The 26,253-nt window shown below is 38.4% G+C and overlaps 2 protein-coding genes across 3 annotated transcripts; one reads left to right on the plus strand and one right to left on the minus strand.

The window, feature by feature from the left end:
• Window positions 1-1,342: 1,342 nt before the first annotated feature.
• Window positions 1,343-15,202, plus strand: LOC105055615 (uncharacterized). The gene is made up of 18 exons (XM_073246457.1): window positions 1,343-2,731; window positions 2,955-3,026; window positions 3,120-3,324; window positions 3,447-3,561; window positions 5,306-5,401; window positions 5,515-5,596; window positions 5,690-5,749; window positions 5,831-5,883; window positions 5,977-6,143; window positions 8,483-8,693; window positions 9,195-9,252; window positions 9,391-9,447; window positions 9,691-9,936; window positions 13,384-13,448; window positions 13,561-13,617; window positions 13,706-13,799; window positions 14,633-14,773; window positions 14,851-15,202. Exons 1-18 carry the CDS (start codon window positions 1,481-1,483, stop codon window positions 14,962-14,964), a joined length of 3,144 nt encoding a protein of 1,047 aa, XP_073102558.1. The 5' UTR covers window positions 1,343-1,480; the 3' UTR covers window positions 14,965-15,202.
• Window positions 15,203-21,014: 5,812 nt separating this feature from the next.
• LOC105055617 (uncharacterized) lies at window positions 21,015-26,175 on the minus strand. Of its 2 annotated transcripts, none has more exons than XM_010937506.4 (9): window positions 25,796-26,175; window positions 24,631-24,862; window positions 24,093-24,264; window positions 23,875-23,960; window positions 23,715-23,757; window positions 22,186-22,242; window positions 22,019-22,106; window positions 21,805-21,899; window positions 21,015-21,384 (listed from the first exon to the last, which is right to left on the minus strand). In XM_010937506.4, exons 1-9 carry the CDS (start codon window positions 26,115-26,117, stop codon window positions 21,265-21,267), a joined length of 1,215 nt encoding a protein of 404 aa, XP_010935808.1. In that variant the 5' UTR covers window positions 26,118-26,175; the 3' UTR covers window positions 21,015-21,264. The 2 variants fall into 2 exon arrangements, with proteins under 2 accessions (XP_010935808.1, XP_010935807.1); XM_010937505.4 differs by having other exon boundaries at window positions 24,631-24,892; window positions 25,796-26,173.
• Window positions 26,176-26,253: the final 78 nt, after the last annotated feature.

The raw sequence follows: 26,253 nt of genomic DNA on the forward strand, positions 1-26,253 counted from the left end.
GAATACAAATCATCCAAATCGAAAACTTCGACAATCAAGAAGCGAGGACTAACTTAAAGGACTCTCGAAAGCCTCTCGTCTTAGACGAAAAGAATCTTTGAAAGCTCAAAACATCAGCAATGTCGACCTGACCTAAGAATCTCAAAAGAATAATCACACAAATACTTAAAGCCACCCTGAGAATGAGCCTAGCTAAAGAGTACACTACTTTCGAAAGACTGTCCAAAGAAGGTGCCTAAACACCTCGACTTATGCCATTTGACCTAAGAAAGCATAGGTCGGTTATCCAAATGTGACTTATTTAAAATGATACTACAATCTTCATGCATTGGACGTCTGAATCAGGATTAGCGTCGGCTACTACTTAAAGCTAATATATGATATATTTCCTTCATCCGACCTAATTCTAGTTCAGATTTGAGAGTAGGGGGCATATGATATACTCTCTTCATCCGATCTAATTCTTTTCTCGGTTAAAGCTGATACATAGGGAAGCTAGGTCCGATCCGACCTTGATGATGTCTGACCCAAGTTGATATTTTGAAAAAATATTATATTTGATTTATACTAGTTGAGAAAATCTCAAAATCTGTATGACAATCGGCTGTGAGCGAATAAGAAAAAAAATAATAAATATATCTCTTCAGATAAAATAGGAGAAAATAAATATATCTCGTCTAATAAGATAAAACTAATCACTTGATTCTTTTTTCTCCTCACGACTTCTCAGCAAGCTCACAAGGGACCCTTAATATATATAATTTTTTTTCTCATGCTCATTTTTTTCCATCTGTTCTAAATTTTTGATTTGAATATCAAAAATTTTTTATCGGATCCAACTCTTATAAGAAATTTATTTTACAGATTTAATCCTCAACTCCAGCTAACCCGATCCGAGCTAGAACCTTCAGCAATAGCTCTGAGTTGAACTAGACCGGACCCAACCAATCCCACTTGCAATACGGATTTGACACACGGTCGAGCTGTCAGATCTCAGCCGGATATCCATCCAATTCCCGGTCGATCCAGTGCAACTGCACCAGCCCAACGCCAAATCCGAAACGACCTCGCCCGCGAGTCTCGCCGGCTCGGTTGGGCATGGAGGGGTATTTTAGGCAATAAAACTCACCTCGGGATATCCTCCCAACTTGATCCCTCGTTCCAATTTACCTTTGCCTTTCCCTTTCTGCCCCTCCTCTCGTCGTCACCCCAACGCTCCCCACTTTCCTTTCCCTTCCCAAATTGCTGCCATTAATATCTATATTCTATACAATACATCTACATCTGGGGCGGGTTAATCCTATTCCCTCTCCGCCTCGTTTCTGCTCGCTTCCAGAAACCGTAGACCCTCTCCCTACCAACGATATAAAGCCGGCGCGAACCCTAATTCCCCAATTCATCTCCCGATCTTGGATTTCTCCCATCCCGCCGCTGGAGACCGCTCCCCGAAACCCTTGTTCGTTGGACGGTCCTCGTGGTGATGGCGAACGGCGACGGCCCCTCCGATACCGAGGACTACGTGCTCCGCTCCGGCGTCCGATCCGGCCTTAAGCGGGAGTTCGCCTTCGCGCTCCGCTCCCAGGCCACCCTCCCAGTGTCCCTCGGCCGCACCCGCTCTGGTAAGTCCCTCTCCTTCTCCCCCGCCGCCCTTTCTCGCGATTCCAAGAGGCCCAAGAAGGCCGATGCCCAAGATCTGGCGTCCAAGGCTGCTGGACTGCCGCTAGAGCCGGTGGCGCCGAATCCCGCTCCAAATATTTGCCAGATCGAGGCAGAAGCACCAGTTGTGGTCGATCGTACGGATGAAGCCAAGACAGAGGCCCCAATTGTGGTGGATGCACAGGATGAGGCGATGCCGGATTGCAACCTTCCAGAGAATTGGTCTGTTGTGGAGAATTCTTCTCAGATCGGCGTTCTTGATGAGGTTAAAGTGGATGGTGATACGCCCATTAAAAGTTTTACGGAAGCAGGATTAAAGGTTACATCGGAAGGCTCGCCAGTGCCGGCAGTGGCTTCTTCGCCTCCAATTGAGGCAACTGGATCGGTGATTGATGATAATGGGGTTGAGACCCCAATTGTGATTGACGATTACGTTGCCTGCAAGGCTAATGGTGACCGATTGGAGAATGGTTGTGCCTTGGAGGACCCAATTGTAATCGATGGTCAAGATGGACTGAGGATGGATGGCACGGCACGGGTCACGACGTCCTCATCGAAGGTCACCTTGCAAGAACCAGCGACTCCAACCCCTCTATCAACATTAGATCAGGCTGGTTCTGTGGCGGAGATGCCAATTGTAGTAGACGATCATGATGAATTGAAGAAGCCCGCCAGAAGGTTCACGAGGTCAGCATTGAAGGACCCCCCGATGGAGGATGAAGTCGTTATCCTGGAATTTCCGATGGTGATAAATGCTCATGATGGGTCTAAGGATGAAAATAGTCTCTCAGAGAAGCCTGTCAGGAAGTTTACAAGGCAGACAATTAAGGCTAAAGAGGAAGATTTTGGAGCAGGGGAAACCGTGACTACTAGTAGTGGGTCTGTTGGATCAGAGGACCGGAAGGCTGAGGCAAATATTGAGGATGGATCTTTGAATTCGACGCCCAAGAAGAAGATGGAACTGAAGATGTCCAAGAAAATTGTGCTGACGAAGCTTCCAGCAAATGTTAGGGACTTGCTCTCTACTGGTTTGCTTGAGGGGTTGCCTGTCAAGTACAATACCTCGAATGGCAAGGTATGTGCACCAATTTTGTTGTTCACATTGCATGCTGAAACATCGACACCTTTCCATAAATAGTAGCAATTGGCTTAATGAAGTTCTTCCTTCTAGCCTAGGTGTATAGATTGTTTAGGTTTCCTGCTAGACACCTGATAAGCCTTTTTTTTTTCCCCCAGTCATATTTATTGGCATTGTAATTTTGATCAGGATTTTTTTTTTAATGGTAATGTTATCACAGCAAGCGGTGCTTCAGGGCGTGATAAAGGGAAACTCTATTTTGTGCTCTTGTTCTTCATGCAATGGTTCCAAGGTGAGTGCTTCCTTTTCTTTCTTCACGTTGATATGGGACAGATCCCTGTGTGTGAATATGTTTAGTCATTTGGCATTGTTATGGGCATTGCAGGCTGTTTCAGCTTATCAGTTTGAACTGCATGCTGGTAGCACGAAGAAGCATCCATCAGATTTCATCATTTTGGAAAATGGGAATAGCCTTCGTGATGTTCTAAAAGCATGCACGAGTGCTCCATTAGACATGCTGGAGGCTGCAATCCAGAATGCAATAGGTCAAGCACCTCCAAAGAAACCAGTTACTTGCCAGAAGTGCAAAGGTAAGATTTCATGCTTTTTTTTTTGTTGGTAAGAGACTTCATGCTTTTGACTTTCAATGGTAGATTGTATTTGGGTACGCCTGGACCTGTTCAGATGATTACTTGTATCTGATTATTCACAGAGTCATTTCTTACTTCACTCTCCGGGAAGTTTGCACTGCTGTGTGATTCATGTCTCGATTCAAAGCAGCAACCAAAAACTCCAAGCCCATCACATGGAACTGCTAGTACTGTCAGGTATATCTCCTTCAATTCGTTTTATGCAATACTGATATAAGGACTTCTTCTTTCCTTCTTTCTTTATTATTATTATTATTGTTATTTTTGTTGTTGTTTTTTTCAAAACGATGCCAGTCTAGTTGTGTGTGGCTTTGTTAGAGAGCGAGAGAGAGAGAGAAATTAATTATTGTATTCTTAAATTGTTTAATGACCAAAGAAGAGGTGGGTACATGTATGTTGGTACTACCATATTGTGGGATAGGTAGTTATGTGTCCACTTCTACCTTTGACAAGTATCTCATTTTCCTTCATACACACACACACACATATAGATTTACCTAGGGGTGCAATTAGGCCAAGAAAAGTAAAGCAGCTAGAAGCTAAGCTCAACTTGATTCAAAATACTTAGCCTCAAAGCTTGAGTCAAGATTGATTAAGCCTTAATATCCCAAGCTTGACTCGATGGAAACAAAGGCAGTACTCTAGATCAATTAGACTTTTGGCTTAAATTGCAACGAAGCTATACTCAAGCTTGATTTCGAGACTTAACCTACTCATATTATATATATATATACATACATATATACACACACACACACACACACACACACACACATGCATGCATGCATGCATGTATAAAATAGGTTTGCAATCCTTTGAGCCGAGTATCTTGCTACTCGAGCTTGATTCGGAAAACTATTCGAGCTACTCAAGCTCGATAGTAGTGGAGTCGAGCTCGAGTAGCTTGACTCATTTGCAATCCTAGATTTACCTTTTTTCTTTATTCAGTTTCTCCACTATGATTTCTTGGCTCAATTTCAGTCACATTATCTTTTCTAGCTTTTAACTATGGAATTTTTTCCCTTTTTTTGGTCCATGACTTTATGTACTTTTATCAATAGGTCATTTGAGCCTATTGCTTCATGTGGTTTGATGCTTGGCTGGTTTGCCAATGGTTCTATTTGTGGTGCATAATTAGAAGAGGACAAGATCATCCTAATATAAAACAAGATAATGGGATGGAACATGTGACATTTGATGCTATGTTAGTTGTGTTAGATCTTTGAGTTAAAAAATCATTGGATTTACTGGCTGTGGTGTATTTTTATAGTGATCGCTGAAGAACAAGTTGATGGTAAATTAGCAAGGTAATTATCCAAGCTAAACAAAATGAGAGTAAAAGGGCATATGAAGGCTGTACTATGTACCTTTGTACCTCCAATTCCATGTCATATTTGGCGACGAGATTAGGTAAAAGAAAGCATAATATTTGTTGGCTTAAAGAAAAAGGGGAATAAGAGATTGAGCAAACAAAAGCTCTACAACATTGTTTTCCTCTTATTAACAATTGTAAACATAAAATTTTTACAACTAAACATATGGAGTCTAGAATTTTTCCAGTGTTAACCCTATAAATAACTTGAAAAAAATATTTTGAAGTTACATTATATATATGAAAATAATGTAATATATGGTAGAAGTGTCTTGCACGTTATCTGACTGATGTTTATGATAGTTGTGGAGAAAACTGAAACATTGCACTGCATCCTTGAGTTGAACATCTTACATGTTTTGTTTTTTCAATATTATTTTGTTGGAGTTAAAATTCTTTTCTTGATGCATTCTTACTTTATGATCTATATTCCATTCCACGAGGGATGCCCCTTTTTCTTCTGCCTTGGATGTATTTTTCTTCTTTTTCTTTACAATATGGTAGCAGATGTTCCTTTTATATGGCTTTCATATGATTGTTGTACTTCAGGTCATCAAAGACAGGGTCATTACAGGATCCATCAGATAGCTCAACCAAGAATCTGCCACCAAATAAGAAGAATAGTGGGGGAAAGTTGACCAGAAAGTTGGTATCTGAAGTTCATTTATTAAAGATTTGTTTTGTATAGCTGGTTCTCTGTTTGGGTTTTTTCCCTTATCTTGCCATTTATATCTGTTGTTGAAATATCTTTGTGCCAGGGACTTAGGGTTGCACAAACTGGTTTTTATGAATGACATTTTACCTCAGGGAACTGAAGTGGCCTACTATGTTCGTGGAAAGGTTGTTTTTTAAGATGATTAAATGATTCTTTTTGTGATTAGCAGCCTTTTTTGTGGTTATTTGTTTAATGTGGTTGTCATGGTGATTCGACAGAGATTGCTTCAGGGTTATATAAAAGAGTCTGGGATATACTGTCACTGCTGCAAGACTGTGGTAAAATATGGATTTGTTCAAATTTGTTGATTTTTGAATATTCCATTTGAAGGTTTTGACTTTCTTAATTCTAAATTGCAGGTGAGTCCTTCACAGTTTGAAGCTCATGCTGGTCGGGCTTCACGACGCAAACCGTGAGTTGATGATTAAAAATAATCTATAACTTGTTGCATGCTTCCAGACATCTTAAAATCCTTATTACTTTTACTTTTGTTCTGATTTTCCAGTTACAATAACATCTATACTTCCAATGGAGTTTCGCTTCATGAATTATCTGTGTTGCTATCTAATGGCCGAAAGTTGTCAACGAGTGAAAATGATGATCTCTGCAGCATTTGTGCAGATGGTGGGAATCTTCTCCTTTGCGATCTCTGTCCTAGGGCCTTCCACAAAGGTACTTACATTGTCACGAATCTTTCAGTTTAGAACATTAGTTGTCTTGTTTAAAGTTTCATGCATACAGCGATGTGTGAAGGAAATTGCAAGAACCTATTGTGGTGATTATTGGCATCTTTAATGAGTCATTCAGACATGAGATTTTTTTTTTTATCTCTATTTCTGCTTCTGAATCTGTATGCATTTGGGCTCCATATTTGGTGCAGTTTGTTATCCTTCATAAATATCATAAAAATCCAGAGCTCTAGCTCCATTTGATCTCCCTAAGGTTACCAGTCAATGTGTTGCCTTTCAATATTTTACATTTATTTTAATTTAATATTATGGAGGTCATTTTGAATTTATATAGCATAACCTTGCTTTATTTTTTTCCCCTGTTATTCTGGTAATATGCGGCTGGCTTTAAGTGATTATTGATGTTCTGTTCAAGATATTATGCTGCATTATCAGTGTTCTGTATAAGACATTGTTGCATATATTAATTATGGTCAGTGTAATGCTGATGCACAATTCATTAAAAAAGGACAGTGATTTACATTACCATTTCCTCAAGAACAAACATGAAAAAACGTCAGAAAATGTTGTCAATTGAATGGGTCTGATGCAACAACACCCATAATCTCTTTTTTTTCATCAGCTCTTTTGCTATTATCCTTTGAATCTATTAATAGACATGCCTATTGGAAGCATGCGTTCTTACACGAAGTAACAAAATGAGTTTCTTATTTGTGTTACCATACATATATACATACGTTCATACCTACACGCACACACACATACATACATATATACTAGCTTATTACCTCATGTGATGCATGGGATGCGATTTTTTTAAAGCAATATTTGACTTTATTTATCTATTTTATTATATCTATTCTGTATGCATTTTAAAAATAGTTAAAATAATTAAAAAAAACTATATTTTGTGCATAGCATGCATTATAATCTATCGGATAAATCTTGTGAAGATTCGACGATCCTAATTCCATGAAGCTTCTTCCTAAACCCATCATTTTTTATTATTTTTATCTTTAACCATTTTTAAACCCTTCCATCTCTCCTTCCTCTTCTCCTTCAATCCTCTCCTCTCATTACCTCCAACTCTCCCAATGGTAGTGCGGACAATGTTGCCCATCGATCAGCATTACCACTAATGGCAGTAGCATTTTTGAGCTCGGGATGGAGAGAATATACTAATGTACGAGAGTTGATCGCAAAAATATCTTCGACAATCATATTTCAGTCTCTTGTAGTAAGAGGTAGCGATATGTGGCGGCCTTGTGAGATCCCAATCAGAAATTGATTAGTGAGTGTATTTCTAACCGATGACTTGCAAGAGATCTCAACTTTAGAAATCAATGAATTTTTTTTTTCGGTATTGGAATTTTGAAGATCGAAACTTTAAAAATCTTTCTTTTTTTTTATAAAAAAGTTTGGAGATCTAAATTTAAAATTTTTTTTTCCATCTCTCCTACTTCTCTTTCGATGAGTCTTGGTCGGACTTATCCTTCTATCATTTTTTTTTGAAATATGGATTTTTTTTTGAGGAGGATTTTTTTTTTCCAAGTAATTTGTGATTTACAAAAACCTCAAATGACGATGGCGAGGAATTCCAAATCTATTTCCAAGTAATTTGCAATTCACAAAAACCTCGGATGAAGGTATCGAGGGATTCCAAATCCAGGATGGAAATGATTCTTCTACAGTGGCTCTTCGTTGGGAGTCATTTGTTGAGCAAACACATAAAAAGTCTGCCATGGTCTTTCCATGGTCTCTTCTCGATCTTGCTTAACGTGCCTAGCTGGTGCAATTTATTGATGAACGGTGGGGATTGAAAAGCGTAGGGAGCATATTGTTTGGCAGGGTGCCAGGGGCATATTTTTTCAAGTAATTTACGAAGATGAGTCTATTGTATTTTATTTTTTTGAAATAAGGATTTTTTTCTTGAGGACACGGCGAATGGAGGCTCTACCAACGCAGATGCCTCCGTTTATACATACATACATACATTACATTACATATATGTATATATATTATACATGCATTACATTGCATTACATAATGTATATGTATATATATATATATATATATATATATATATATATATGTTTATAGTTAAACTGCCCCTGTATGTACATCAAATACAGTTTATAACAATCTAGCATGAACAAAAAAAAAACTAGTGATTTAGGTTTTCAGATTGTACATGTTTACAGATATCATGCCAGACTGCAGAATACCTGTTACCCAATGAAGGCTCAATCTATAGTTCCTTTTAGTATGTCAATTTTGTAATATATGTTTTTAATATGGCATCTGAGACCATTTGAGATGCAGAATGTGTCGGTTTATTGAGCATACCCAGAGGGGACTGGCACTGTCGATATTGTCAGAATCTCCGTCAAAGAGATAGGAGTGTGGCACATAATGATAATGCTATTGCTGCTGGGAGGGTTGCTGGAGTTGACCCTATGGAGCAGATATCCAAGCGACAAATCCGTATTGTCTCAACGCTCAATGCTGATATCGGTGGCTGTGTCCTGTGCAGGTTAGCATTCTATCTATTCATGAACTTTGTGTACCAGTAAATGCTTTTAATTCCTAACAATTCAGCTAACTTGTTATGCACTATTATTCATTCATCAAACTTGTTTGCTAAGTTAATGTTTATGCTTCTTTGCGTGCATTGAACCCATGTAAGCTATGTGCTCAATTTGAAATTTTGTTTACCATAGACCTAGTTGCTAAAATAATTTTTGTTCTCTGCTGATCTGGCTGAAGTAGACATGCTGTTATTTATCGGTTTGCTTTGGCTCCATGGAACTATTCTGTCCTCTAACATCTTGTTTAACCTAGAGGACTCGCTGCCTTTTCGCATGTGTTGTTTTTGCTTCTTACTTTGTGTAACACACAGCTTTCAAGTAAAAATTGTGCATCTCTGCCCAAAAGTTTGTGCATGTCAGTTGGTCTGATGATTTGATTCATTGTTGGTTTTGGACTTTGGGTGCTCTAATGATTTTTCCTTCTGGGGATCCTAAATATGTCGCAGGTGCCATGACTTTTGTAAGTCAGGATTTGATGACCGCACTGTCATGCTCTGTGACCAGGTATGTTTTTGATTCTCGCTAGTTAAGCTTCTTTTGTTTAGTAAGTTGCATCCATTCTCCAACTTATACAGTTATTAGTAGATATTAAAGCTGATGTTCCCATTTCTTTTTACTCACTGAATTTTGTGTTTGTTGCAGTGCGAGAGGGAGTACCATGTGGGGTGTCTCAGAGAACACAAGATGGCTGATTTGAAGGTAACTACTTCTAAATCCTGTTATCCTTTCAATAGGTAGTTGCGTTATGAAGTCTTTTAGTTTGTTCAAGCCATTTTTCCCTTGTAAGTGGTGTCAGTGTGCCTATGATATGGAAATTTCTGAACAGACCATGACAGAGTGAATCTGAGGTTGAAAATCTTCTTAAAGTCTGACGCATGTACCCACCCTCTTAACCACATTACTCATTCACAGTTTTGAGCTTAACTATTAACATGGGTACAGGAGTTGCCCGAGGGAGAGTGGTTCTGCACTTCTGATTGCACTAGGATTCGTACTGCTTTGCATAAGTTGCTTCTTCGTGGAGCGCAGCCACTCCCTGTATTAGATGCAGATGTGATAAAGAAGAAGCGTGAGAGCAAAGGTTTCGACAAGGATGCCGATATCGACATAAGATGGCGTCTTTTAAGTGGCAAAACTGCTGATGCAGAAAGTAAATTATTGCTTTCAAAGGCTGTTGCTATCTTCCATGTGAGTGCTCATCGATCTGAAGTTTTCTGTTATCAGTTTGTTTTTGTAAAACCATTTTAGTGGCAAATAGTTTTACTCACAATTATCAGTAAATTGTATGTTGAGTAGCTACTTGCTTCATGTATTATAAGATTAATTAATTAAATTGCTTGTCAGAATCAGACTATGATGGGCAGGCATCTAGGAAGCATGAATATTTAAAATCACATGCAGTGTCTTTTTTTATCATAGTGTCTTTTTTTTTTATCATAGAGATGAGGTCATCCATAACATCAATGATTAACAATTTTAAAGCAGCAAAATAGTAGAAATGGAGTGAATCCATAGTGTATAAGGATCTATAGAAAGCATTGTGGAACTAAAGCGTATGCAGCTATTAGCTATTCAATTACTATAAGGAGAGGTGATCATAAATATAAAGAATGCATATAGGAGTTACAGATGCATGCATACAGCTACTAGGTTTGTAGGGTAAAAAAAATAAAAAAATAAATAAAAAACATCTATTGTTTGAAGAAATACTGCAAGTAATATCCTCGTCCAGGTGTCCGAGGCTACCTGGATGTAATGAATACTAAGTATTGCTTCATTACCCAATCAGGCTCTCTTAAATCTTGAGCCCGGAAAATCCTTGGCCCATGTAGGGCTTACTGTCAAATAGCCTCAGAAAGCCGAGGGTTACCGAGTGTCTCCTGAGAAGGGAAAGACGCAGAGAGAGGCTCGATTATGCGCCGTTCCATCAACCAAGGAGAGAAGGCAATCCCCAGAAATCAGCAAATTCTACTTTACAACTACAACAGTCCAAGATCCTCTCTGTAACTTGACCTAGATTTCTTGAAATGAGACTGATTTGTGATTAACATAAGATAACATGCACATCAAGTCTTAGTTCTTGAATCACGACTGGTTTATATCATAGAGGCATGATACGTGTGAAACCTAATTCTTGACTCGCAACGAATCTAAATCACACAGACATGAAACTCTACTTTCTTGAATCACACAGACATGAAACTCTACTTTCTTGAATCACATTTTATCTGAATCATAAACGAGAACCTGATCCAATGACAACCGATGTGAAACTCCAGCTAGATCGGAATCATGGCCTTCTTGAATCCCCTTCTCTGATCCGAAGAAATGATTCCAAGGCTTCTCTTGCTTTCTTTCCACGATGCCGGAGCTACTTCAACTGATGATCCCATTCCCAACCCATTGTTAATACCAAGAAATAGATCTAATCCCTCTACCAAGAAACCGAAGAGCAAAGAGGATAGCGAAAAGAAAAGCCAATTTTATTGGGATCGAAAAGAAAAGCCAATTTTTTGTAAAACCATTTTAGTGGCAAATAGTTTTACTCACAATTATCAGTAAATTGTATGTTGAGTAGCTACTTGCTTCATGTATTATAAGATTAATTAATTAAATTGCTTGTCAGAATCAGACTATGATGGGCAGGCATCTAGGAAGCATGAATATTTAAAATCACATGCAGTGTCTTTTTTTATCATAGTGGATGCCTGTACTCGTTGGACACTTCTTGGAAATGTGTCCTATATTTGTGTTAAAGTATTCTATTTTTCAAAATTTAAAAAACAGGTCATATACTGGATTCATTTGAGATACTATCTTGATACCGCCAAAATTGATGGGTAGGTTCATTTTTTTGTTTATGATATCAATTTTAGAATACAAAGTATCGATTGTAATCTAATAATGACTAAAAGAGGATCTTTCAAAAGTTAATGCTACCATGTATAGTATGGATTATGTTATCTTGAAACCTAACATGCTTTATGGGTGCCTTTTTTATAAACATGCATACACGCATAGCCATACATTCCTGCATGCATGTAAAGTTTTTAGCTTATATATACATGTATACGTTTTAGTGAATTCTACTCATTTCATGTCCTACCTTTTCAGAAATTTCCATATTGGTGCATGTGTAGTGTTCTATCTGTATCCTGTACCCATGCTTCATAGGTGGACATGGTGGCGCGTAGCTTAGATTACTTATTGGAGAAAATAATCTATTTCCACTGAAAGAGTTGCCTCTGAGATTTGTTTTTTTGAGAATAACATCATTAATTGTGTGTAAGTTCTTTCTGTAAGTGTCACAGGTTTGGCAGTATAGATATGATGTGTAGAATTGATTTTTCTTGTAACCATGTTTTGCTTGGATAACTGAGTTAATAATTATAGTTTCTTCATGTGAGGTATGAGTTTTGTTCTTTGTCATCTCTAAGATGTGCAAAGTTGTCTGTGGGTTGAAACTTCGAAAATTCTGTTTGTTTGAGGTTCATGATTTTGCTAGTGAAACATTGTATTTGACTAATGAGTTGTTTATAGAGAGTCATCATGGTGGTTAGCTTTTGTATGAATTATTAGTAGAGGATGGCTGGGCGGTCATTTTCTTCAGTTGATGTCGCTATAGAATTTGACTGTGTTATTGAGTGTCGATCTGTTCACATTTTGAAGATAAGATATGCATATACAGTATGTACATGCTCTCCAAAGATATATTAACAGATGTGTAGGTGCGTGGTTACATATATGTAATTATGTAAATATATGCATACATATATCATCGTGTGCAAGGATGATTTAGGTCTGTAGCTAGTGAGGTGTTGGCACAAGGCATGCTGGCTGGCATGCTGCGGGCATTATGTAAAGTTAATGTTTGCACTATTACAAGAAGTGATGTAGGTAACCTTTGCCTGGTTTTCAGAATAATGCGTTTTTCTTGTGGTTTGCTGTCTGTGAGAACACATATATCTTGCTAATTGCTGAACTGGGTCTCATTTTCTAGTCTGAATTTATGGTGGCTTACTTTAAGCCTAAATTTAGTGCTAAAGCCTTTTCCAGCTGTGCTTTGTTCTTGCTTTAAAATATACTGTTGGTTAGAGCCGTCAGTGAGCCAGGGCTAGTTTGAATAACTAGAAATGGTTGTGACCATATTAATTGCAATATTGAGAAGTTGAGCATGATGGCCATATATTATCGAGGAAGAGGAGATTTTGATGTGAATAAATATATTCTTCTAGCTTGCCTTTGTTCTTTAGTCTGTTGCGTCTTGACATACATCAGACATCTGATGGTGGCAATTGTAAGTAAGTTGAAAAGGAACATATACCATGCATGCCATCTTAAGTAAATGATACAAGAGGGATGGCATTCGCATGGTAATGTTCCTTGTGCTTGCAATTGTAGTAAAAACCAATATCCAAGGCATGGATGATTCTTTTAGAGTTAGGACACCAATACAAGATGAGTCATGGAAATTCTGGTGACGTGTTGATACGTGTCAGCCTGATGACTGCATTTTGCTTGTCCTTATTTTTTGAAGCTTTATTATTTTCTCTAATGATATATTCTCTGTTAAACTTTTGTTGTAAAATTATGGTTTTTTTTTTTTAAAGAAAAAAAAATATTGTTGCTTTGCAGGAGTCCTTTGACCCAATTGTTGATGCCGTAACTGGCAGGGACCTTATTCCTACAATGGTTTATGGGTGAGAAAATCATTTAGTCTGTCTTCACTATATTCTTTTTTCAGTTCCTCAAAATTTACTCTTTATTTATTTTTTACTTTCTGAATGAATTTTCTTTGCTATTCTATGACAGGAGGACTGTGAGAGACCAAGATTATGGAGGGATGTACTGTATATTATTAACCGTGGGGTAAGAGTTAATTGATACATGGGAGCTTATAATTGCTGTTAATTGTCTGAATAGTGTTGCAATGTCCCTGAATTTGGTTCCATTGCAGTACATCTGTGGTATGTGCGGGGATTTTACGTGTTCTGGGAAGTGAAATTGCTGAACTACCGCTAGTTGCAACAAGCAGAGAACATCAAGGGCAGGTGAGTTCACAAGAGCTAGTTCAGATATCTTTCCCATAGTGCTACTTATTGTGCATGCGTTCAGGAACATAAAAGTGGATGCAGTTAAGCTGGCTGGCTTTTACATATCTAGGTTTGTCAAGGTTTTTCTGTTGGTGACATTGAACTCATTTTTCCCCACTAATTAATTTTTGGGATTACTGGAACATAAGTAACCATAATAAGTTAATTATATTTTTAAGATGGTAGACTGAATTTGTTGTAGTTTGTCAGCGCTGTAATCTCAATTAGCTCCAGTTCAAGGAAACCACATTGTATGTAATTTGATTTGTTATGGAGTCTGACAGTATGTTTGTCATCAATTGATCTTTTTTTCTCTAAAAGAAATCTTCATTCGTGTTAATGGTTTTCTGAGTGGTTAGTTTTGTATGTGCGTGGCATGGAGTTTATGCAAATAAATTTCTATGTTATCAGCATGAACTATGGATTTACTTCAAGAAATAGTTATGATCATTTGTATTTCAAGAAACAGGAATTACTATAGAAGTCATTTTTGGAGCAACTTTTCTGTATGCTAGTCCTGTTCTCAGGACACTGGGTTTTAGACAGATGCCTTGTATTCAGGTGGAAGGTGTGCCTAAGATGGTGATTTAGCTGACAGTATCTTTGTGCTGGGGTTCTAATCTTATTTTTCAGGATATTAGGTTTTACCTTGTATTTTGATGGTAGGGCTGGTTAGGATTGTTGTGATCTTGCTGAAGGTTTCCTTTTGTGCCATCATTCTGTTCTAGTTTTATGGCCATTCATCATTTCATTGCTGATTGATATATTTCTTCTTTTTTTTTTTTAATCAGGGATACTTCCAGTCTCTCTTTTCTTGCATAGAAAGACTGCTGGTAACTTTGAAAGTCAATCATTTTGTGCTTCCGGCAGCTGATGAAGCTGAATCCATCTGGACAAAGAAATTTGGTTTTACAAAAATAACTTCAGATGAGGTAGGTACTGTGCATTTGAGTCAACTGGTGTATGGTAGTGTATAAAGGTAGAGGATTAATGAAAATTTATCTTTCAGTTGCAAAAGTATTTGAAGGGTGCCCGAACAACAGTATTCGAAGGGACATCGACACTCCATAAGCCAGTTACGGTTCCTCAGGCTTCTGGTCAAGGAAGGCAAGGGAGCAGATGAAATTTATTGTCTTTTGTTCGGTCATGTTAGAAGAGCCACCTTTTGCAACGCTTTTTCCATGACATGTACATAGGAGGATAGGGAATGTACAGGAATCAGTTGCCTCAAGCTGTTTTTGTGGCTAGCGGATCGTGAAGCCCAAAAGTTCGGGAGGGAACATAGGAATTGCTAAAATGTTATCGAAGTCCTGGAAGATAGAAACAAAAAAAAAAAATGAAATCAGCAAATTTTGAGTTAATGGTTGTCTTTTTTTGGTGTTTTATTGTTTGCTTTGTGATTCTGCTAAATTTAGAAAACAGCTTGTATGGCCAATATTTTGATTTTCAGCTTGATGCATTTTTGATGAGTTATGGAACTGTCACTATTTTTTTCGTGAGGCCTCTAGTTTGGATAAACATTAGCCAGAGCCAGCAAGTTCACCGTCAACATTTATGCATTTGCAGCTTTTTATATTATTGTCATATAAAGTTGTTCAGGTTCAGACTGTGGATTAGCTATTGGTTTTTGGGCCTTGCACATTACTATTGCTGGTTCATAGTGTTGCTTGCAGATGAATAGAACTGACCTATCGTTATAAAAAGGGCTGTATTCCCTCCAGCACTTTATCATCATCATCAACCCAAACTTGCAAATTAAAATTTAAAAATGGTGAATTATGTAGGAGTCTATAATGACAAAAGTTATCCAACTTGCACCATTGGAGTTGTGATCTTACCAATCCTATGGACTGGTAACTAATTTTAGGTATGATCAAACATTACTTAGAGAGAAAGAAACTAAAATGGTGGAATAAAATATTGTAGAGGGACAAATTTGTCAAAAGAAAAGAACGGTCAAAACAATGGTTTGTTTCTTTTCACAAAATTTCTCATGAAATCTTCCAACTCTAATTAGCATTACTCTCTCCTTTTAATAAAATCATACACTCTCTTCCATTATAAGACAAAACTTTTATCATTTCTTACTGAAAGATAAACATCACCATCCAACATCAACTAAAAATAAACTCAAATGTATAGCTAATATTCAGCCTAATTTATCATAGATCTCAATCCGGAAGTTATTAAAATTAATGACAAGTTAAACAAAAATCCTCATAAGAATCCAACACCCACTCCTGATGGCATCATGAAGGTGAATTTCAATGTATCATGAAAGGATGGTGGGGTTGGTGGTACGATTATCATTAGAGATCACATTGGCCGAATATTATATGCAAGATCGAGTCTTCCATACTCATACAGTGCTAGAAGCAGAGATGGGGGGGGTCTTATAATTGCCACCTTGAGATTTTACTAGTGGAATTCCACCATCCGACCCTCTTCCATTGGTGGGCATATGTACTCCCAAACAATCCTAGGTCAGAGATAGGAGCATGGATCCTTGCAGTGTGCATATACCTACGGATGGCCATCCTTATAGGATGAACAGCCATCAAACAATACATATGGCGTATATTGCACAGCTTGCACTTGTATGTGGCCGTCCATTCCATGATGAACACCATTCATTGGTGCACCACATCCTGCGGTGCCATGTGCGCATCGCACCGGATCCTTGCTCTAGAGCTAGAGCAAGGGATGAAAGCCACAGATGAGAGCAACCAGCTACAATTGTACTCTAACGTGCCAACCAACCAAAGGAGCTGCATGTAAATCACACGTATAACCCGCAAACCAATCTTTTCACGCACCTACTCAAACAGCTACAATAGCAGTAAGTGGAAATGAACGTAAATTATACGCATATGTATGCACACTCCACCCCCACGATCTTGCCTCCTCACACACTTACACAAACAACTACTCTATACTCTATAGCGGGCAGTGGCTGCCAGATAAACAAGAAGACTTACCAACTATAGCCCACAACGGAGCCCTTTATTTATAATTAATACACCGAGAAGAACGATATATCCTGCAATAACTTCTCAAGAACCCCGATCACCATGAGAGGATCGGAGTTATCTTCAGAGATGGAAATGCCAAAGGTATAAAGTTGCCCTGCAGGAGAGACCACTCTCCCTTTATTGGAAGCAGCCCATTATAATGGATGCCATTCCTTCCCCTTCGCATTACAGCGAAAATGCACCTGTGAACTAGGAAGCTGCAACGCCACCGATGAAATCAGCATCGTTGCATAGTTCCACCGAATGACTTCGTCTTGCAGCAATGCGTGCCTCTAAGGAGAGAATAATTAAGCCACCAGGAGAATTAGGAAGATCGATTGGCTTGCAAAGCCCCCACACTGTCTGATGGTCGTTGGCCATTGGTGAAGGGGGTGGCCAAGATGCCTCTCGGCGGGTCACATGATGGGATACTAGCGTAGCTGCGGAGTGGGGGAGAGGATGGAATGGGGAGGTCTATTTCAGTACTTATACGTGGTGGTAGTGCAGGAATCAGGGAAGGAGGAGAGGAAGGTCAGTTTCAGAGCTATAGGTGGTCATGGCTGCAATAAAGGTAGGGTGTGACTAGCTTGAAGCAATATGGTGGGTGTTCCCCCTTTTAAAGTGTGTGGAAAAGTTGGACGTGAGATGGACCTGGCGGATGGCATCTTCTCAGGATATGCGCTTCCACCACGCTCCTTTTTCACAACTTCTCTCTCGATTCCTTGGCATCTTTGGGATATACTACCGATGCTACTTGAGGGCTGGTGCATTTCTTTTTCTTTGTACCCTCCTCTTTCCGAAAGGAAAAGGGTTATGGATCTTCCCGGATGCCACTCGCCGTGCTTTTTCTTCGTGGAAACTCTAAATGTTCACGTGGTGTTCCTACTTTGTAGTGACAAGTCATTTGGGTCCACGGTCGAGGGTTTAGGTTTTATTCTATCAGTGGGCGGTTAAGAAATGGGAAATTGAGTGATTTTCTTTTCTTTCTTTTTCTGTTTCCCGAGGGAAAAGGAAAAACGATTGGATTGAATTAGCAAGCAAGCTTTAACATATGTTATTACCAAAGTGGTTGTCCAAAGGAATATGAGTAAATTGATGGGGCAATGCATGTCATCTGTAGAATGGTTAGATAGAATCATGCCCTAGTTGCATAGGAGTAACTTTTTAGAGGCTCTTAGAGGATATGGGCTGAACAGGTCAATAGGCCAGATACCTGCAGGATTACCTAAACAGGTCCTTGATTGTAGGAAATTCCTGACTTCATTTTACCCAGAAGACATTCCATGGCATAGAACTTGAGCTAATGGTCTTGCAGTTCTCATTTCTATAGAATTTTCTGCATTTGCAGTTGAGATTGCATGCAGAACTAGATCAAATTTCATAAGTTTTTGTAAGGACAGATTTTGATCATGTTTGAAGTAAGATGGATGATTCATTACTTTCATTTGTTTTTCCCCTTCAACAGAAACCTGAACCACAGTGGGCTCTTTTGCTAAACAGAGAATATATAAAAGAGATGATCAGATGGTGGAATTGGGGCTAGGGAGTTTGCATAGTAATAGTAAATATGATGCAGTCTATGAGTGGAAATGAACCAAAGAAAGTAAACAGAGATTTGATGCAAATATCAGAAAAATGGCTACAAATGAAAGCTTCTCCTCATCTCATTAATCTCATATATAAGCTCAGCTACAGACCACAAAAAGTTTTAATAGGACTCCCGGTGGCAATTCACAAGTTTCAAATGCGACTATAGAACTCATCAACATAGTAAGTAGGCATATACTAACAAAGCTTTTTGAGTAGTAAACCAGCCTATCTGTGTGACACCATCCATGTGAGCAAAAAGATGTGAAGAAACAGGGAAGGTTGAAGTGGACGGGTTGTAGGTGATGAAAATAAGAGATTACCTTTGACCCTAATCCTTACGTGAGCAACCACCTCTGCCTATTCCTCTTCTATCTTCCTTTTTCTACTCATTGCAACATAAGAGAAATCTAAAGAATAGGTTGACTAGGCGTCCAAACGGAAACAAAAATATCAGACAGACGTTTGCAATTTGTAGCTCTGTAAGCCTCAAAGAATAGTATGTCTAAGCATAGTTGTGAATATGCCTAAAATTACAAGCTGGTGTCAAAGAACAGCATCAATAGATTGAGTGATTGGATCTAAATTAAACCAAATGTGTTGTTTAAGTAATTAACATGTGTTGAGATACCAAGAAATGTGATACGATAAAGAAGACTTGCATAGAGATGAGGTCATCCATAACATCAATGATTAACAATTTTAAAGCAGCAAAATAGTAGAAATGGAGTGAATCCATAGTGTATAAGGATCTATAGAAAGCATTGTGGAACTAAAGCGTATGCAGCTATTAGCTATTCAATTACTATAAGGAGAGGTGATCATAAATATAAAGAATGCATATAGGAGTTACAGATGCATGCATACAGCTACTAGGTTTGTAGGGTAAAAAAAATAAAAAAATAAATAAAAAACATCTATTGTTTGAAGAAATACTGCAAGTAATATCCTCGTCCAGGTGTCCGAGGCTACCTGGATGTAATGAATACTAAGTATTGCTTCATTACCCAATCAGGCTCTCTTAAATCTTGAGCCCGGAAAATCCTTGGCCCATGTAGGGCTTACTGTCAAATAGCCTCAGAAAGCCGAGGGTTACCGAGTGTCTCCTGAGAAGGGAAAGACGCAGAGAGAGGCTCGATTATGCGCCGTTCCATCAACCAAGGAGAGAAGGCAATCCCCAGAAATCAGCAAATTCTACTTTACAACTACAACAGTCCAAGATCCTCTCTGTAACTTGACCTAGATTTCTTGAAATGAGACTGATTTGTGATTAACATAAGATAACATGCACATCAAGTCTTAGTTCTTGAATCACGACTGGTTTATATCATAGAGGCATGATACGTGTGAAACCTAATTCTTGACTCGCAACGAATCTAAATCACACAGACATGAAACTCTACTTTCTTGAATCACACAGACATGAAACTCTACTTTCTTGAATCACATTTTATCTGAATCATAAACGAGAACCTGATCCAATGACAACCGATGTGAAACTCCAGCTAGATCGGAATCATGGCCTTCTTGAATCCCCTTCTCTGATCCGAAGAAATGATTCCAAGGCTTCTCTTGCTTTCTTTCCACGATGCCGGAGCTACTTCAACTGATGATCCCATTCCCAACCCATTGTTAATACCAAGAAATAGATCTAATCCCTCTACCAAGAAACCGAAGAGCAAAGAGGATAGCGAAAAGAAAAGCCAATTTTATTGGGATCGAAAAGCTTACCTTGGTGGCGATCATGGAGATCGGAATCGGACCGCCCTTCGACGTCATGAGTTCTCGAAGCGAAAGGCGATGGGGAGAAGGGCTATTTATAGGGCGGGAGGGGAACACCCCAGTGTCGCCGAAGGGCGGGTATTTTCGAACCATTGAATTCAAATTCCGTTAATTATTACGTCGTGGGCTGAAATATTACGTGGATCGATTATTAATACTAACGTTCTTCAAAGGTTTAAATGAAAATAACTACCGTCCGGAAATATTTTCCCATAGGCCCCTACAAATGAGCAGATCCCTTTGCTAACCAGCCCATATATCTGCAAGAAAAAATTACACTGACCCCTCTTGATGTTTGAGATAATTACGTGATCCCATCCAATGTTTCAAAAATCCCATCCAATGTTTCAAAAATATACGCATAACTTCGTGATCAAATATAAAAAATTAAAAAAATTAAAATTATCAAAATAAAAAATATAAGATGCTTTAAGATTCAAATAAATTAGATAATAATGATGTTAATAAAATTATAAATTTATTTAACTGAAAGATATTTGTATGAATTTACGTATCATGTGTATGGCAAAAAATATATAGCAGAATGTATATTTTCAAAATATTGGATGAAAATCTATAATTACCTCAAACTTCGAGGGAGGTCATTATAATTTACTCTATCCACAAAATCTGTGTACTGGAGTTAAAGTTTTACTTCTACATATAAGACCCTGTCGTAGATTATAATCACATAAGAGTGCGTTGTGCTATAAACTATAGCCTGGACAGCGGTTTGTTCTTGCTCCCTCTACAGACAAATAAGAGGAACAGGCAAGCCAACACATCAGTGCAGTTATCAAGCATGGAGATTTTTGTAAGATTCCCGCAGCCATTGAGTGGTTACAGCTGTGCCATCTCAATACATTATGAAGAGTTACGACAAATGGATGGCAATAACTCCAAGAACAAGCTTGTCTGACGTTAATTGTTCCACAGACCACATACACGTCTATGAATCCTCTAGCACAGTTTATAACATAATAGCTGCCTATAAAGAAAATGACTCCTAGTAGAACAACCAGCAAAAATGAATGAGACGCAACTTATGAAGTTTTGACATGGGGGGAAGAAAAGGGAGATCCAGCAGGAGCAATGAGCCCAAGGTATCGCATTATCCTTAGACGGCGCACTCTTCTTTGTGGTTTCTCTGGAAAGCTCAACTCCTGAAAAGATGGAGGGTGGATTTAAATGCTAACGAGATATCGGACAAGGAATGACAATTTCTCTTTAAAACAAGACCGGTAGTCTTATTGCAATTAAAGGAAGCCAATAACCAAAACCTTCTGGCTGCCAAATATTAAGGGCCTGTCTGGGAACAAGCCACAGGATCCGGTAAGATCAGGATGGAAGAGAGGCCGGAGGGGGAGAGAGAAGGTAAAGAGAGAAGAGAGGAGGATACTGGCAAGTCATGAACCCTATCTGCAGCCTCCTCTTCCCCTCTGGCACTCTCTTCCCCTCTCAATCTCGCCAGATCTGGAATCATTTCCAAACAGATCCAACATAACATTTCAATCCCCTAGAACTATATCTGAAATTTACTATTTCTTCCAATCAAGAACAATAGGTATCAAGGTTCCACTTACATCAAAGTGAAGTTTCATTTTTCTTTTCCTTTTACCCCTCCCTTCTTCAATGAAGTCATCCTTTGTTCTACTTGAATTTGAAGGATTCTGTGCATCTGGTAGAGAATGTTGCATACACATCAAATAATGAGGTTTGGAGGTGGAAGATGAAAAATGAAATAAAATTAAATTGCCAGTTTTGTAAAGAAAAGAATTGTAGGAAAAAGAAAAGTACCACATGCGCCATTTTGGCTCGTACTCTTCACCTCATCAGAACATCTCAATAATGCTAGTGATTTTGTATGCACATGGTTAAGCAAGGCCTGAGAAGAGGAAAGATTTAACCAGGACAGTGATATCTAACCATGAAATAAGAAAGCTCTAATTCCAGGACGTAGTTACCTGCTTAAGAGCATCTTGAAACGCTTCTAAAGGATTTTTGCTCCTCTCTTCAAAGCACTGCACATCATTAAATACAACAATTTAGATGCATTCAAGAACTAGCTTCACTCAATCCTAAACATAAGTAATTAGTTGAAGGCAAGAAGGGCACATTCAATAAAACTTGGAAAAAAATATAAACCATGCAGACTATAATTTTAGAAAAGGAGATACCTCCACGAGTGCATGACCTTACAGAGAAGTTAATAAAAAGAAAAAAAATGCAAGAAGACAATCTATCCCAGTCAAAGCCTTCAAGAAGTTCCATCAACCATTTACAGTACTGGTTAGACAAGTCTTCCTTCACAGGTCTTTGAATATGTATAACATGGATGGCAAATAATTCTTCCCTCCTTTCCTTCTTGAGTAAGGGAAAAAGGATACCAAAGAAAGACAGTGAACTAGTTGTGTTAGATTTAGAGATCATTAAACACTTAAAAATTAAGGTTACATTTGCCCGCGACAAATTGGATAAGAACAACTTGGAGTTCTAGGTAGAAACTATAACTCATCATAGAAGAGGCTTGGTTCTAATGAAGAAAATCACCAGAAATATAATACAAAGACTGCAGTCTTCAGTGGGAAAGCTTTTGAAATCCATGTTAGTAGACTATGCTTCAACATCCAGAGCAGAGAAACATCTCATGGGCAAGCCAAGGTCTTCAAAGAACATGCTTTTGGAGTTTCTTGCAGACCAGACCAAGTGGATCCAATGATCCAGCTCAGTTCACTTTGTGCACTGGATGTTTCACGATCTATCATGATTAATATTTCACTTCTGAAAAAAATAATAATAAAGGCCTTCTACATTCCGCCTCCAAAAGGAGGTGCCTTTCTATAATCAACTCCCGGTTTATAAACATATAAAATGAATCGGTTCATAGAATTACTAACTAAGCTAGAGATGTTATGGTTTAGAATAACACCTTTCACAATGTAGTCTATAAATATAACTACAACAAAAGGCTAAAGATTTTCTACTAATTGCATCACAATATTGCCAAGATTAGTAGCTGGACAAAACTACTCACAACCATGAACTCAATTTCAAAAAACAAGGCAGCTTTGGGCAAAACAGGCAGCTCATTAACTCTTTCCTAACAAGAGTGGTGGCAAAACACCTAATAAAATGTGTTCACCAACCTGGATAGACACCTGATATTCATTGACAAAAGGGTTAATAGCATATGACACTCACAGGCACCAAACTAGCATAAAACTTCAAAGTAACCCACGATAAGAAGAAAATCATATCAGTGTAGGAAGAAAAAGAAATCCAAAAAGGAAACCACTCTTTCTATGACCAAATTCTCTAACAGCCATCAAATTGGGTTGTCCCATAACAGGCAATTCACGGAAAAGTTGTTGACCCTAGAAGAGATATCACACTAGTCTAATGCCAAAAGTATGTAGGATTTATAAACACAAGCATATAATAATAAAAACCCAAAGTGGGTATAACAGAAGTTCTACGGAATTGTATTACTCACATAATCAAATTGTGACAGGTCTTTGACTGGATCAAGCCACGCACTGCATAGTGGAAAAATAGGCTTATTTCAGTTTCAGCAGCAACAGGTCAGACAAAGTATAAGCAATTACAATCTTCAAAAATAAAAAACTGCACATATCGAAAAACATTGTACTCACGGTTCATGGTTCCCATAGAGCTGCACCAACACATGGCTAACGTGGTGATTGCTGGTGCAATCTAGGATATCTCTCACATCCATGACCTTAATAAGTTCATAGATCAGAGTAAGCATGGAAAAAATTATGCTGACATTTGAATTCAATGAAGAAGAAGAAAACGGTATGTATGTAAAGTCATTCAGAAAAGCAACAAGGCAACTGTCTCTGTAAATCACCTCTGCAGGCCACCACTCATGGGAAGGAGTTTTAGCCCATACAACATTTCCAGGAGCCAACCAAGATTCCATGTTTCCAGCAACTGGAAACAAAGATTTATCTGCTGTACTTGGTGATGGTCCTGCAGACAAGTGGGTACTAACACGATCAGTTAGATATGATCCATCATCCCTGCATAAAAAAACCAAAAACAATCATGTTTCAGAGTCTAAATAATTAAATTAATGACCAGTAATGATGAAGAATTCTCATTCAGATTCAGCCCCTAGCAAGCAACAATGAAGAATTCTCATGCAGATGCAGGTGTGAATACATGCACAGACATGCAGACATGGACACAAGCACACACTGTCAGACACTGTTATGACTACTCTTTGTGGACAACAGTTTCAGATGTGGATCACATAAACCAGTACAAGACAATAAGGAGGAAAATTTAATGCAGATTTTTATGGAAAATACCAGTAATTATGCTGTCATGCACTTGAAGGATCTAAACAAATGCATTTTTTTAGCATATTGCATTTACAGTTATACCATGTTGCATAAGAAGTTCCGTTTTTGCAAGAATCCATTGAAGAAATTTTAGTTACTGTTTCAACTTCAAGGGCTGGTACTTCTCCAGCATTCAAGAAAATCCTTTTGCCGTCTTCATTCCAAGACAGATTAGACTTAAACAAAGGAAACACTGACATATCTTCTCCATCTTCCAAAAAAGGTTCATAATTGCCTTGATCTGTGCTGGTGGTTGTGGTGCTGGAAGAACAATCTTTACAGACAGAGAACGGAGAAAAAGAACCTGTTAACCAAAATTAAATCAAAATATAGACTTTTCTCAAATTTTCTTCTAAGAATTGGAGGTAGAAAATTGATAACAGATTAAATGGTGAGCATGAAAGTCATCACTGTCTTGGCAAAATACATGCTCCATACAATTATAAACTTGAAAACAGAAATTGCAAAATACACTGCAGAAACTACAAGAAGTAAAACTCTAGGAGAAAAACAATGAACTAGTAAAAAATAAAAAAAGAATATACATCAAACATAAGTATCTATTCATGACAATAATAGGAGTATGAGGAGGGTTTCGACTATATCCACGTACCTATTCAAGTATCGTCTTACGCCTATCAGCAATGCAATCAAAACAGAGATTAAACATAATATTTACGAAAAGTGTTGCATCAAAAAAAGGTATTTACAAAAAGTGTGGTGTCGTTAATTGGACTCATTAATACAAGATTTAATTAGGGTCAAGATTATAAAACACTTTGCTTCAAGCATTAATAAAGACAATGTGGGTGAGGGGCTAAGAAATCTGACCACAGAAGTATGGAGATTGGAGGCCGCTTATTTTTTGAAAATCTGAACATGATATCGTTTCCCTTCTTCTTTTTCATCAGTTTTTATTTATTAACATAAATCTACAATTGAGGTATGAATTATGAACCAGTATTCATACCGCACCCAAAAAGAAAAAAAACGATGAGAAAGAAAATTTTCTATTCGCTCAAAAAATTCTGAAACTAATGTAAGAATGAGTCAACAAGTTGAAAATTTCATCAAAATCGAATAATAAAGTCCCACAAGGAATCCATCCGTAAGCAATAAGAATAGCCAAATTGCACACCGAATCGAAGCAATCAAGGTCCCCCTGGGGAAGGGAAGGAAGAGAGGGAGGGGGCGTGAGAGAAAGAACCTTTAAGGGGAGGATGGTGAGCCCTGCGGCTCCTTGGTTGCTGGCAGCACTTGGGTATATGAGGCGGGTGAAGCATCAGGCATCGCCCCTTCATGGGAGGAGGGAGGCGCGGGGGTTGTGAGGGGGGGTTGGGGGGCGCGGTGGCGGGGCGGATGTGGGGTTGGCGGAGGGAGGAAAGGAAGGGGAGAAAGAAAGACCTTGGATTAAAGCGGCATGCGAGAAACCCTGATCCGTAAGAATTGGGACGAGCAGGACACGCGAAGAGAGAGAGGTGGGGCAGATTTAATTTCCTCAAGAGGGAGCATCCACTACCAACTACCATGGCGGGTAGTAACGCAATCCGTCGATGGCCATACAGGTACCGAGTATAGAGCCCTGCATTCCCAAAATTTCCGTCTTACGATTTTCATGTTTATAATATTTTTTTATTTCCCCTTGAGATACTGTTGGATAGAGGG

Source organism: Elaeis guineensis, chromosome 12 (genome assembly GCF_000442705.2).
Source record: "Elaeis guineensis isolate ETL-2024a chromosome 12, EG11, whole genome shotgun sequence".
Taxonomy (NCBI): domain Eukaryota; kingdom Viridiplantae; phylum Streptophyta; class Magnoliopsida; order Arecales; family Arecaceae; genus Elaeis; species Elaeis guineensis.